Consider the following 15,429-nt stretch of genomic DNA (forward strand, 5'->3'; position numbering starts at 1 on the left):
TGCTCCATCATCTGATTCAAATATCAGAGCAGTGATTTAATAGACTGCTTGGACATCTGATCAGTTAACAATATGCAGTCATGTATATCAACATGAAAGCCAAATTCAAGTTCAAATAAGACTTATTGAAACATTTCAAAAGAAAAAGAAACCATTTATTACATTCTTAAAACCACATAATGTATCCCATTGGACAACAATATATATCGAGCTGTGTAACTCGGTTACTCTTGGACTAGTAACATACCTCTTATACAGTTTGTCATACAGGGAAAGAGAAGGGAGACAAACTATTCTTTTTTGTTTGTACCTAATCTTTCTTCAATTAAAAAAAATAGATCACTGACTTTACAAGACAAAAGTGAAGACACAAAGAAAAAGGTGGATAAAAGACAGACAAATAAATGAAAATCACAGCAAAAAGAAACATTAAACCCTAATAATGAGTTCATCTTTAACGCTAACTGATTTGTTTTTTTTTCTTCAAATTCCTGTTTTGTAGATTTGATGTCACAATATTAGGACAAATGGGAAAGGCTTTGACACTTTGTGAGTAACATTCACAAAAATAGAACTTACGTACACAGTGATTATGGTTATGGGTCTCATCTTAGGTGCAAAGGTGTGAGGAGCACGAGGCTAAAAGACGACACTTGTAATAAAGGGACAAGAGACCACAGCTAGCTCCCTGAGCGGCAGGTCCTCGGACTCTGCTCAAGAACTTCACAGCACCCCGAGTAGACATTATCATCATCTCAATGCAATAACAGCCTTCAGAGAGCGTGTTATTTATGTACATGAAAAATGTAAACAATTATGGGTGACCTTGTGTGACAGATATGGAATAAAACAAAAATAAAAATAAAACAGATTGACAAAAAACTATTAAGTCTTACTGGCATTGAGGCCCAACTCGGGGGCAGCTGGTAGCTCTGTCTGGCCTTAGACTAGTGTCCAGTGAGGAAGAGGAAAGTATAAGTGCTTGGTGTTTGGACAAGTGTTGGGGTAGGGACTAAAGGAGATAGAAACAGCAAATGTACAAAATAATACAGTTGCTCCAACCAGCAAGGAGGGTTTATGGTTCATGGTTGTTCCGGCCTTCGACCAACTTAAACATGGGTGAAAGACAATTATACACCTACTGTACTGGCTGCTGGTTAGAAACAGGTGGGGAGACCCTGTGCATCCCGTTTTATTATACAGTTCATAAAGTCCTCTTTTGCCTTGCTTTCTCTTTTCCTTAGTGTCCTTGTTTGTCCTCTTGTCTCTTTCTGCAAGGAGGGAGGCAGTGGAGGGGGGCAGCAACAGCGCAGACTGAAATCTCTCAGTTTGAAAGAAAGGCAAAGGAAATGTTTTTTCGCCTTTGTTTGCTCCCCCCTGCCGTGTCGCATCTGCAACAAGTGTCCACCCCGTCGCTTGTGTGATGACCGAGCCTAACCCAGCTGGGTTTACCGTAAGGGTAAGAGGGGATTGTTGCCATGGAAACCTGAGGGTATAGTCAAGAGAGGAAGTAGTCCAGAAAACGATTTAAGTCCAACAACCAGTTTTACTGAAATATCCATCTTTTCTCTACATCTTACTACACCTCACTTGTCTTTACTTTTCCCTCTGAACTGAACTCGCAGATTCTCACTCTCTCCATATACTTATATGTCATCTATTTACATTCTTATTTAAAATATTTGTTTATAAATGTGTATATAAATTAAAGATAGTTTCATCTTGTCCTGACTCTAAGTGGCATTTACAAGGAAAGGGGTGCGTGGGACTGAGGTTTCTCATTGCATTACAAGAGCCTACAAAAAAAGGCAGCACCGAACACTGTCTAAATGTGTGTGAGTGTGTGCGCATGTGTGTGAGAAACTTGTTCTCAGCCGATTAAAAAAAGTTAGGCTAAGCCGTGAGCCATATCCTATCCGTGTGTTTCTTTTAATATCAGAGAAAATGACTCATGATCTTGGTCCCTAAGTGATGGTCAGTACACAGATATTGTCTGTATGAATACGCAGGTGTACCATACTGAGATGTATTAATATAGTGAGAAATCATAACTGAGAACTGTATTAATAATGAGACCTGTGGCTCAACACACTTCATTCTTTCTCTAAAACTGTCTTAGAGTGGCAGGGTTGTACATTCACTTTTGTTTGGCTCTGGCTTGTGCACTGGTGCTTATCGATGAGGTACATTCATTACTGGTTGGGTGATCCTCAGTGGATCTGATGTTAAACACGTGTTAGAGCTTTAAGCTGTCTCATGGCTAGTGGGCTGTTATTTTAACGATGCCCATCCACTTGTCGTTAATGCTACAATATGCAGAGGACCATGAGCGTGTGTGGTCTGTAGTGTAAGGTGCTTTGACTGCTGGGAGAGTGGAGGACTACTTTGGGATCATTGGAGAAGAGTATTTATATCCTGGATTGTCTCTTAACTGCTGGTTGTTGAGCTTCAGTATCTCTTTCCTTCTCTGTCTCTCCTTTTTTGCTTCCCTACTTCTTAATGCACTCTGTTAATTTCTTTCATTTGTCTGTCTAGCTGTTGGTGGAGTCCGGCAGAGACATCTCGCTGCCAAACACTTCCCGGTACAATGGTGGGAAACTGTAGGCAGTCTCCGGGTGGACCAAACGGAAAAACTCGAGTTTATCGATGTGGAGGTTACAGATAGACTTCATCATGGGCAGCTTGGACAGCATCTGTGGGGACAAAAGATATACAAAGGTGAGTCTGTTGTGTGCGTCTTTATGTGTATCTGTTTAAGCAGAGTTGTGACCTCTTGTCTTATCTACCTTGTCAAGTTTCTCATCTGAAGCACCACTCTTGTGTAGACTGTGCTGCAGAGCCAAGAAGACTTTCTCCTGGAGTTTCTGAACCTTTTGCCCTTCTGTTAGCCAGGGTCGATCTACAGGAGGGACAATAAAAACCCATTAACATACAGATTTGTCTCCCCTTAAATAGATTTAATCCACATTTTCCGACAGTATGTATTCTGTTTGTATCAGCTCCTGATTGACAGAATATGATGTTTGCAGTTAAATATTCAAATTCAACACTGCCTTTTATGGCGGCACCATTCAGTCAAGTGGGAATATATTTAAAGTCTTCAAAAGTCAGCCTGACATATTTTGGTATGGAAAATTTAGGATCTCCACGAAAATTTACAATTAAGTTCTGTGAGTTCAAACAATGTTTGGCTTCACAGGATGTAAGGATTGACTTGTTGCGGCTTTTAAAATTGTAAGGCATTATTTAAGAGAAGACATTGTGTACCTCTTTTTTGCTTTTTAAAGTCAGAAGTTGGTATATAAAAAAAATATGAAAACCTATATGTGAGACATCTACGACAACAAATATATTGTGTTGAATGTTGAAAATGGACATCCTACAGTTGCTCTTGAATATCAGTGTGGCCTTCTTTACCAAGGAAAGAACAGCACTGAATAGACCACAACGATTTTGCAGTATAATGCACACTTCTTCTTGAACATGTTCGTGTTTATGAATGCATGTCTGAGAAAGAGATATAGGAAAAGATAATCACCAGGAGATAGAAGAACAGCAGCGCTAAACAGGGCCATCTCTTCGTCAGACAGCTGGAGACGGCAGAGTCCTTTACCCAGGTCAAACACTGCACTAACCAAGTCATCACAACCTGCATAAACACAGGAATTGATACATTAGTTGTAAACAATGATAGCTTAAAGATTTTAATAGTCCTGCTTAATTGAATTTCCTGATGTTTACTCCCTTTGCTATTTTTGGTTTTATTGGCCAAGATTGGAAACTATCTGTCTCTTCTTAGTGTGAAAAGTTTGTAGTCTAATTAGGATCTGAGTTTTTTCAGCAGCTCACAGAAGAAAAAGCTGTATTGACTGATTTAATATGTCTTTTAAAATGACACAGCTTGGGTAATGTTCCCTTCAATGACTTCATCACACTGTTTTCCATTAGGCTGCATCGTTAAACAGTTCTGGTGGTACTAAAGTGGCAGTGCTTCAGAAATTGGAAACTGACATACAGCCGGAGGCTTTCAATTTCATCTCTTCAAAGTCAGTTCTGGCTTTAAGGGGCTGCTGTCTACAAGATTCAAGCTCTCTTTATAGAGTCTGGTCACTGAAAAGAATTAATTACTTGAGTCAATGCAGAGGTATCTCTGTGGGAGCAGAGGGATTTTCTTAGGCATTAATGATGATTACCACACAGTGTCTGTGATTTTCTACTTTACATAAAGAGTGAGAAATGTGTCAACCTGTCAATTATCAAGTATATATATATATATATATTATTTTGGAGCTCACACAACTACATCTGATCCTCACCAAGTGCTTTGAAGAACTGGGCTGGGGCAAACTTTCCATTGAAAAAAATGGTGCTGTTGTTGACGTTGAAAGCTCGACACATACGTATCAGCAGGACCTCCAGGCAGCCTGAAATGGCAGCCGCAGACAGAGGCAAAGACATGGAGAGATGGACAAGGAAGAGGAGGATTTGGGGGGTGTGGGACAGAGAAGGTCCAAGATGCTCCAACATGCACAAAACAACACACAACAAAATTATAAATAATTTTGATCCAGATTGGTGCATAGCATATGTAATGCCATATTTGAACCATTTAAAAATCAAAAGGATAACATAAATATCCACAAAGGGTTTTTTTATGTTCAAAAGATAGTAAATTATCAAATATATACATAGATATTGAAAAAAAATGTTTCAAGAAACATATTTTTCTCCCCAGTGTTTGAACCAGGTATATATAATTTATTACAACAGCAGGATGGACAAACGGATGGCAAAAAAGGCAAAGGTAGAAGGTTGGAGACAAAAAAAACAGGAAGGAACTAAAGTTAGCAAGTTCAAACTTTGTTTACGTTGCATGAATTAACTGACTATGAATGAAGTATTTGAAATGTGAGTTCTGACCTGCTTTCAGCAATATAATCTGATCATTCTGGCACAGGTCCATGAAGCCTGCGATGCGTTTGGCAAACTCCACCACATACTGAATGGCATTGGTGATGTGGTGTGCACACTGCTGCCACATCCACTCAGCTGACTGGAAAACAGTGACATAAAAAAACAGATCACGTCAATATAAATACCTTTTTAAAAGTTGATCAGACAGGTTAAAATATACTACTGTTTTTGTGAAAATTACAGTTACACTTTGCCTACACACTGAGAAGTATGCTTCTTTTTTATTGAAGTTGTACTTTAACCCTGATCAACAGAATGGTACTGAGCTGTTATTCCGATCTGTTATTGATACAATGCTATAAATATATGTGAAGACAGCAGATTTTACACACATATGGTTTAAAGTGTGCATCATATACCTTGTTTTGAAAAGAACGTGTTTCCTCTGGTGCATATTGTACCCAGGTGAATCTCTTCATGTCTTCAGCACTGTATTGGCAAGTCTCCAAGTGAGACTTAACAATACTCTGAGTGATGCGCTCTGTGAAAAGAAAACAGCAAACACAGATAAACATCAGTGTTTTTCTCACATGTTATTTGCAGTAGCAGCAGGTTTGGACGTAACAGTGGTATTATTTGCATATCCACAATGGCAGTGTGACCTTAAATAACTAGATGCATTGCATAACCCTGCGGTTACGTTGGCCACTGATGCCCCTGACAAGATTAAGTGCTGATGGCTCATCTAATCATTTATTGCCACCGCTATTAGGCTGTTTTCCAACTCCTGCACTTATAATACCCACCAGTCACAATATTTACTCATTACTTCCTTTAAAAGTCCCAAGAGTCCCATTCAAAGCCTCCTTGCGGTTTAATGTTTCCAGCAACCATAATGATGTAAAATAACTGTATTCTTCCTCAAGGCCTCCAGAGATACCTCTTTAAAAATGCCTTTGCTTTCTTTCTTTATAAAATGCTATCTATAATGCTCTCTATAAAAACGCCACCATCCCTTTAGCTGTCCTTGCTTTTGAGCTTATGCTGCTGTATGTCTTATACCTGTTTCGTGTTGTTTGTTTCATGCTTGTTTTGACCATTTAATCTGGTCCTTGTCACTGTTCTATCTGCCACGGATGGTTCTGCTTCTTCTTTTTTGCTAGCCTGTTTATGAGATATGTCCTTGTGCTTTATATTTCATGCCATAACTCAGTTTTCCTGATTACGCCAGAGAGTTTGACTAATGCTTCACAGGGAAAGGAATAATGCTGCCTGGACTGCTGTTCAGTAAGTGGCTTAACGTAAGTTGGGAGTGTTGTGTTTGCATTAAAAGCAGAAGGAAATTATGAGAAAACAGAAGCAAAAGGAGGACCTCACAAATTAGTGTCTGGTTCTTCTAATATCCTGTTTCATTGAAAGATGTTATTTCATAATGTACTATTTGAGAGTTTAAGTTATTCTTCTACACTTTCTGTCTGCATTTGTGTAGGTAACAAGTTAATAAAAGATACAATTATTTGGTATTTATCATTTTCAGTTCTTACCGAGGTCTGTTATTGAACTGTCATCAGGCAGATGGTCCAGCAGTGCATCTGTGTGTCCCAACAGCGGATACATGTGAGAGTGTGTATGCAGGTGCTGGATCCTGTTGCCCTCTGACCCATCCAGCATAGTCTGCTGTGGGGAATTCTGATTGGACAAGGATGAGGAAGAGGAAGAAGAGGACGATGAGTTGGAGGTGTTCCCGGTGCTGCCACCGAGCAGCTCCAGGCTGCAGTACTCGCTGGCCTCCTCGGGGGTCAACGGTAGGTCAAACAGGTCAGGCAGCGCTGCAATGTCATCCAGGTCGCTAAGGGTGGAGCTTGAGCCTCCACTGCTGTAGGACCGGCTCAGACCCTCTTCGCCATCCTCCCTGCCACCGCCACAGACACTTTCCTCTTTGGGTAAGGACAGAGCAGTAGTGCCCTCTTCTGCAGAGCCCACACACTCCTGGGACTTCTGGTGTTTTTGCACTTCAGCATAGAGGCTGTCACGCTGCTTCTTGGACATACGACCAAACTTGACCGCTGCAGAAAGAAAATACATTTCATTATAGTAGACAAACAGACAAACAAAAACAATTCATAGGCGTCTTACACTGTAAATACATATTTTATGCATTTTTTTTGCAAGTTTGCTGTGGCAAAAAAAAATACATTTTACATTTGTTCTCTACAGCTGTCAACTCAGTCAAATTGTAATATTTCTGTCCCACATACTTCTATCACCTTATCCATAAGTACTGTATGTTCCAGTCTCCTGATGAGAAACATTAGCACTGAGGGCATCAAATTCCCCTGGTATAAACTTCAAAATAAAGGAACGCAGCTGGAGAAACACATCCACTTGACTTCTCCTATGTAAGGGAAGGTTTAGCAAAACTCAGCTGTACAAATGATTAAGTATACCGCTGCATGTCATGGTTAAAGAAAGTGTGTAAGAAAGGTACAGTGTGCTCTTAGTGTCTTTACCATCTCTGCTCATGCCCAAAGCCAGACACTTCTGTAGGCGGCAGTGCTGACAGCGGTTACGGTTAGTTCGGTCGATCAGGCAGTTCCTCTGGCGGGAACAAGAGTACATGGCATTGTTCTGCTGGCTGCGACGGAAGAAACCCTAGACACACGCAAACACACACACATACGAGCACTGTAAATGGCAGTACATAATAAATTGAGATAAAGCAGGTTGGTTAAAGTTCAGTGTGCTTTACGCTGTGTTCCTGCTCACCTTGCAGCCTTCGCAGGTGATGACTCCGTAGTGGATTCCTGAGGACTTGTCCCCACAGATCTTACAGGGGATGACCTCGATCTGAGCTGCAGGACCAAAAACAACAAGAGGTCAGATGTACAAACAACTAGAACTAAAGATTAGACAGTTCAAATCAGTTACATCTATTGCTTGTTTGACATCATTGACTCATACTGTGGACTGTTGCCAAAAAACAATCCATCTTAACACAACACTGGGTAACATGATACATTAATTCAGACATACTATACATTCAGAAAAGCCCATATTTTGCAGTTATTGAGCAGCAGACTTTATCCAAGATTTTGGCAATGATTTTGTTTATGAATATTATTTTTGAGAAACTCCAGTCAGACGTCTGTTCTTTATGGCCCTTGAACTGCTGTTATCAAAATGAATACTGATTTACTGATCACTGCTGCTTCTGGTAAGTGTTTGTTTCTTATCCTTCTTGGTTTGACCTCTGTTTTTTTAACTGGTCTTTCTCTTACTTCACTGGTTAAAGTTTTTTACGTGTTGAATTTGAAAGGGCCTCTTCCTCTTTGGCCCCTATCTTTTCTTGTGTTACCCAGTAGTCAGTTATGTATCTCTTAATACATTGCATTTATTTGTAGCCCTTTGGACATCCTGTCAATAAACACATTTTCCATTTCCAGTTGTATGCTAATGATACAGCTGTGTAGTTAGTCCCACTTCAATACTTGTTTAAGACTCTTTTAAAGTAGTGATTTTAACAGAACGTCTCCCTGATCACTGACAAAAAGTATAAGATCCTTTTTAATTCTTGGCTGGTTTTCCATCACCATAAATCAAGCCAGCCGTATTCTGGTACAATTCTTTTGACTCTCTCTTTTAACACTCTTTTTCTGGTCATTAATGTTATTTTTTCTCCAGCTATAATTCTTGGCCAAAATTGGCTACTTTCTTTCCTTATCTTCTGTAGACCATCAAAAAGTCCCCTCTGCTTTTATGTTGTCACAGTTAGACGGCTGTCATACCCCCATCTCTCTGCCTCCAGCTAATACAAATGCAGCTGCAAGGCTTTTAACAATCTCTCTTCTCATTGAGTTATGTCACACGTATCCTTGCCTCCCTTTGCTGGGAGTTTCAGATGTTTTTTTAAAAATGATTTAACAGACATTGTCAGAAGGTTTAGACACAAATACCTTTCATGTCAGTCCCCTTTGACTCTCAGTACAGTCTGCGATCCTGAGGTCAGTCCTTTTAGTTAAAACATTCCTCTTTAGCAGGGGTGACAGTATCTTCTATCTGTAAATCTAATTCCAACAAAAATCTGTACTAAGTTTTATGTGGATGCCTTACATAACATTTTCTCTGTCTTGGAGGAAATTACCACATTTTAGAAAATAAACAATTCCCTGCTTTGCACCAGATTGTAATAATCGAAGGCTAAACACATCTTGTAAAGGGTTTAGTGGGTGAGCAACAATGTAGCATCAATTAAGTCACATATTTGTATTCCATCTATTGATGGCGACGACCCTGCAGACAAATTTGTCCCACAACAAGCACATGCAGTACAAGACAAGATGATCTGCCGTGCACCCTTCATGTGGCCCCCATGAAGGAACACAAACAGATAAGGAATCACATGACACTTGCACACATGACACATACACACAGACTCCTTCTTTCTTGGCCAAGGAAGAAAAACAACAGCAGCTACATCACAAGATAGTTGTTGCTCAGTCCTGCTGTGTACGATTGTAGACTGATTTACAAAATCACATTTGTAAAGACAATGTATGGAAAAACGCTTAGGTTTATGTGATAGAGGAGGAATTGTTGCAGTCTTAGGTACTGGAAAACTTTCTTTCCCCCTTTAATACAGTCATCTGTCTCTTCACTAAAATGGTTGACTAAAATACTCCAACCGATCTAGGCAGCTGCAGGCATGCAATGGAAAAATATCCCCCCCTCCTCCCTTCTGTCTTTCTCTCAGGTTCCCCTCCACCCCTCCCTCATCTCACGATTATATAACTCTTGTCTGTGAGCATTCCTCACAACACTCATTCAGCAGGCTCACTCTAGCAACACCGACACCCCACCCCTTCTCAGACTCTCTCTTTCCCACTGGCTGAGCGGCGTTCGCAGCCTCCTTGGTATTGGCCGAGTCATCCGTCACTCGGGCGCGGTAGCCTGTCAGCCGTGTGGACATTCTGTCCTACTGACACACTTTCCCACTGTACGGGGAGAGGTAGGATGGAGGCATGCACGATCCCGACCAGTTTTAAGGTGGAGCTGAGCTCAGACTTCTCCTTAAAACATTTCCCTGAAGGCTTGTATATTGAATAAAAAAAACTGCCCATGTTACATAACAAGAGAATAAACCATGCAAGGCATTTTTATTAAGCCTAGAAAAACTGCAAGTATTTGTTCAGTTAATACCCGACACACATCTTCACTGATTTCCCATAACACAATTTCTGTATGGACTTATTCCAATGCAATAATCAAACACTTTGCTGTTCTTTTAATAAGAAAAACACATTTTACTGTAATAGCCCACACTGTACCTGGCAATGCTCCACTCAAAGCAGACACACTCTGAACTTGAATGTCAGCTATTCGGCCCACTCCCCAGTCTTTGACATTGAGCCTCTGCTTCAACCCAAGCTATTCTTGTCCTGTGCTGAGAGCCAGAATTACACAGATGCACTGCCACCCACCTCTGTTGCTACAACCACATACATGCTTTCTCACTCCTCTTTTCTAACCCTCTGCAGATATCCAAGCACAACCTTGAGACAGTACAACGTGTATATCCTTTATATGCCTACATTTAATGTGATAGTATTGTATTTAACCTATAAATGAAAACCACTTTCCAATTATACAAGTTACCTACCTACAAAGAAGTACAGAAAATGTCTTAAAGACTGAACTTGCCCGACATCAGACACAACTGTCAACCAGTTGTACTCTGTTTACATCAACTCAGTGGAGTGGGCAGATTCAAAGAGCTGGACCCAGGTAAACGCTGAGCCAATAGAGAACAAAGTTAGGGCTGCAGCTAACAATTATTTTAATAAATTATTTCTATTATCCATTATTTTTTCCTTTAACCCACAAATAACTTGTCATAAAAAAACATCAGAAAATAGAAAAAAAATACTTTAAATGTTGGACCAACAGTATTCTGTTTACTGTCATATAAGGCTAAGAAAATCACCATGTATGCAAATTTGAGAAGCTGGAACTAGTGCATTTTCTGCATGATTGCTTCGACAATCATGATAGAGACGCTGCAGCAGCAGCTACACTGCTGTTAAAGTAACATTTACCTTTAACCCTCAATGTAATTGCTGACCTGTGCTAAAACCCCACTCTTAGGCATCTGACCTTTATCCCTGCAGAATCAAGCAAGAGAATCTGCATTCCAAGAAAGTCAATACCCATCATGCCTTTTGCTAACATGATGAATGAAGTCTGCTTGCAGAGCTTTATATTTCTCTCCCAGAGCGAGTTGCATATTTAAATAATGTTTTTTTTGTTGTTTTTTTTTGTTTTATAAGAGCAGCTTGCCGCAGCTTTTTTCCTTCCTAGGCAGCCAGTATAATGACCACAGAAAGCTCTCAATTTATCCAATGGGACAATGTCATAAGACGCAAATGTTGTTGGCCACTTGAGTTTTTTCAACTTGAGGCGTTTGGATAGCCCCTGAAATAAAAAAATGTGAGGCAGACAAATGGAAGGCAACGCAAAAGCAGCAAAACGCCACCAGGAGATAAAAAGAAGCTCTCTCTGATTGGGGCCTTACACATTAACTAAGTAATAAAATGCTAGCATGAAATGCGATAAATGAGTTCAAATTACGCAAATGGCAAACAAAAGAATAGTGTTTGAGTAAGGCCGGTGTTTGAGCAGTAGGACGGCTACTTTGCGAGGCACACCTAAGCCTTTTAACAGAATAAACTGTGAACAGACACTAACAGCTCAGCTACAAATACGTTGGCCCCAGTTCATTTATCAGCCAGCTTAATGTGTAACTGTGTTATCTCCACAAAAGGCTAATTCAGTAGGGGTGCGGTAGAGAGAAACAGAGAAAAATCACTGACTTCAGGTTTCCAATTTTTCACTTCTTGGCATAATGTGAAACAAACTGCCAATAATCATCCAGCAGGAGCACTCTGGTCTGTAGCTAAAACAGTCAGTATGTCAGTGTGTTAATGTAACCCAAGGGGAAAAAATGACCCTCGACATGTTCACTGCCACATACACACATAATTTCTTATAACCTGTTTTACAAGCGGTTTGCTTATTACGCAAGTCATAATAACATGCAGACTAAAGCTAATAGCCCTTGAGCATGAGATTGACATATGGCTTGATGGGAGTTGGTGTTTTATAAAAGAAAATTCACTACCTCTGCATAAAAATGACTGACGTCACGGGAATACACACTCAATAGGAGGTTTACTGGCTTTGTGCTTGAGCTCTATACATATATGTAATACTGAAGCACTTTTGTCATGCCTCACAGTTGGGTGTAGGTTTACAGCACAGAGCTGCATAACAACAATCCACTGTGATTGCCCTTGTCCCATCTTCATCTTTTGAAATCATGTAACAAGAGTATTTTCCAGATTATTCTATTTCACAAACAGGAGGTGTTTTCAAAGTCTCAAGGCCTGCGGAGATGAAACCAAAGAAGAACAGAAATGAAAACAAAACCCTGTTTGTTTTCACACTCTCAGCTTGAATTTATGAACCAATTACACTTGACACGTTGTGGCGCACAGCCCCATTCGCTGACATGCAGCTCTCGCAAAATATCTGGATTTTGCTCTCTAAGGATGGTACTATTTGGAAAACAAATCGGATGAGACTTCACTCACATAGTCAAAATGCATACAGGGCCTATAGACTCTGTCTGGCTGCTGGTGCATTCAAATCAAGAGGCTCTATTTTAAAAGATGCAAATACCAGTGGAGGCCAAGCTGAGGCCCACAGAGGGGGGATTAGAACAGAGCTGAGAATCCTATATGCCTCTTCTACCGGGTGTCTTATGATCTTTCACTGTGACTTTATGTAATAAATATTAACATATTCTGCAGAAGTGCACTCTGCTATCCAGTACAGTACACCAAAGGAAGTGTCAAAGGTCCAGACATCACAGCAGGTCTCTAAAAAGTCTGTCAACATGCCAAAGCTGTTGGAATAACGGAATGAACAGTTTAGACTTGATTGAAAGTGTGTTCATGCATGTTCAAACTGGGATAGAAATGCTGACGTGCTTTTCTGAGGAGAGGACAGGTTGAGTGAATAACCTACATTTTCAGTGCAGTGAGCTAAGAAAGGGCCACGGCTTGTTTACAGTTGGATATCCTGCCAGAAATGGACCCTCCCTCCATCAGAGGCCCCCTCTCCCCCCTCCCAAAAAAACCATCTCTTTCCTCCCCTGTTAAAACAAACAAACAAACAACTTCCAGCTAATCTCCTGCCCTGCACAACAAAAGGCTGTTATGCAAGACAAGATTGTTACACAAGAACACAACCAAACCGTAAACACTAAGACGAGGATGATTTCAATCGTTTTCAACTAACATTTTTTTCTGATGTGCATAGCAAAAGTATTTGCGGTATAAAATCCTTGTTTCAGATTAAAATCACTCATGTAGCCTATTGCTAATATATAAAAATATATATATAAAAATATATATATATAAAAATATAAATATATATATTATATATATATTTGGGGTCTATTTTTAATACAGGCTATATTTTTTATGATATGTTTATTTCGGCGCATATAAACACATATTCCTGTTTATAGCCTGAGCAACCTTCCTTGTTAATAACAAATTGCTGCTGCCCTCTGTCCAAGTTCAAGCTCACCCTGTGTCATGGTGCGACTGTCATTGCGCGCCTGTAACCGCACATGGCGCTGCATGCCCGGCAGCACGGCACTTCTCAGAGCCTCTCCTCCTCCCTCCGCTGCCTATGCTGTATAATGCTGGGTGACATAACTAGGTCAGTGGAACAGCCAGAGCCTTCTCCCTCTGTGCACTCATGCAGTCGGCCATGCTGGCACAGCCGTCACATCACAACAATATCACACAACTACACCAACGGGGCTCAGTTTAATCTGGTAAAGTCAGTGCTACACAATAAAAGTTTGCACGCAAAAAATTGTGATACAATGTCAAAAAATGTGATAATTGTATACAAATAAATGCCAGAGAACAGCAAAACGCATTATTATTTAAAGCGAATTTGTGCACCATAATACCATTAAAGTTTTTAATTCACTTGATCAGAAACAATGATAAACTCGAATAAAATCTTCATTGCATAATTGCAGTTTTGGTTAATTACAACCTCCTCTAACGCCCCTCCCTCTCCTTATTGCATAACTCTAACATGGACCCCCTGGCAAAATTTACAGGACTCCCAAGTGACATATGACTCATATTTCTTCAAAAAAAGACACATTTGGCACCGCCATGAATCAAAAAGCCAAATTACGCATGTGTACAAGTGATATATTGAACTGATTTGACCATAAACAGACCTCATATATTCTCCAATCTCTAATGATTGAACAATATGCCTCCAGCTGTTCATCATTGCAGCTGAACTTCGTTGCATGCAGCCTCGGGCTCTCTACAGCCATAATCCAGTCATGAGGGATTAATGCGCTCTGGGAGAAAAACAGGCTCTCTCAAATCCCCGTGCGCACACATGTGGCCGTTCAAGCCCGTACAGAACTATCTTCACCAAGTTCACACATGCACGGATTTATTGCGAAATAAAAAAATCAACTTACCCCTCATTTTAATGTTTTCTTTTTCTCGGCCGACCAACGAAAGAACCCGGCTACATGTGGTTAATGTAGGTGACAGGAGCGAAGAGAATAAACCGCGGGAGCCAGAGAGAGCTGGCTCTATAAATGTTAACTTTGTCCCGGGCTGCAGACAGCTCTCCTACAGCACGACCAAAGTAAAGAGGGGAAAAAACTACCCGAAACTCCTCTCCTTTAACGCTCGGGCAAGTCCGGTCAAGTCCGAGTCCGACCGAAATAAAAGAGTAAAGAAAGTCGCTTTGGATCGCATCGTAATCGTCTCGGACTTCTGGCGAATAGATTTGGCTTAACTTTTTTGACAGAATAGTCCCACGGTAGACGAACCGGTGATCGGACCCCCCCTCTGCGCTCTGACTCTCCGCCTGCTTTCCTCTCAGTCTACCCTGCTAACCTACTTTCTCCCAGCGTGGACTCTCCCATGATCTCACCGCCGACAGCTCCTCTCGCAGCTCTCGCGGGAGCGCGCACTCGGGAGCGAGTTTAAGGTGGCTTCACAAGCGACTGACTAGTGCTCGGTTGTATTGGGAGATAATAAAGATGATACTTTCCAGGAATATTGGAAGGCAATTAGACCCACAGTCAGTTCTGCTTGAACTTCATATCATCTCTACACCAGCCGCGTAACAGTGCAGAATTCTCTGAGTTTATCAGAACATCTCTCTGATAAACTCTTTGTTTATCAGAGAGATGACACCTTGTTTACTAAGTATTAACATAACTGCATTAATGGTGCTGCCCTGGATGATTCATGTAAATATTTGGGCTGAGTGAGTTTCCAAACATGAAAGTGAAAAGTGAGTCTCACAGAAGTAATGAAATCAATATAGTCTTTTTAAGCCAAAAATGCTACAAAAACAACAACAAAAACCCCTTACATAATAGGAAACCATTTTTGTATA

At 40.6% G+C, this 15,429-nt stretch overlaps 1 protein-coding gene across 1 annotated transcript; it reads right to left on the minus strand.

The window, feature by feature from the left end:
* Positions 1–195: 195 nt before the first annotated feature.
* On the minus strand, positions 196–14,916 carry LOC310958265 (nuclear receptor ROR-beta-like). Its single transcript, XM_083929119.1, has 10 exons — positions 14,495–14,916; positions 7,681–7,766; positions 7,425–7,566; positions 6,459–6,980; positions 5,334–5,455; positions 4,921–5,053; positions 4,317–4,424; positions 3,539–3,649; positions 2,787–2,899; positions 196–2,693 (listed from the first exon to the last, which is right to left on the minus strand). Exons 1-10 carry the CDS (start codon positions 14,499–14,501, stop codon positions 2,532–2,534), a joined length of 1,506 nt encoding a protein of 501 aa, XP_083785245.1. The 5' UTR covers positions 14,502–14,916; the 3' UTR covers positions 196–2,531.
* Positions 14,917–15,429: the final 513 nt, after the last annotated feature.

Source organism: Echiichthys vipera (assembly GCF_963691815.1).
Source record: "Echiichthys vipera genome assembly, chromosome: 15".
Taxonomy (NCBI): Eukaryota; Metazoa; Chordata; class Actinopteri; order Perciformes; family Trachinidae; genus Echiichthys; species Echiichthys vipera.

What these genes read in the sequence shown, in the direction of transcription:
- LOC310958265 (XM_083929119.1), bottom strand. An exon ending in TTTGGGCATGAGCAGAGATG is followed by an intron (nt 6,981 to 7,424) that starts GTAAAGACACTA and finishes TTCTTTCTGCAG; the next exon opens with CGGTCAAGTTTGGTCGTATG. An exon ending in CACGTTCTTTTCAAAACAAG is followed by an intron (nt 5,054 to 5,333) that starts GTATATGATGCA and finishes ACTGTTTTCCAG; the next exon opens with TCAGCTGAGTGGATGTGGCA.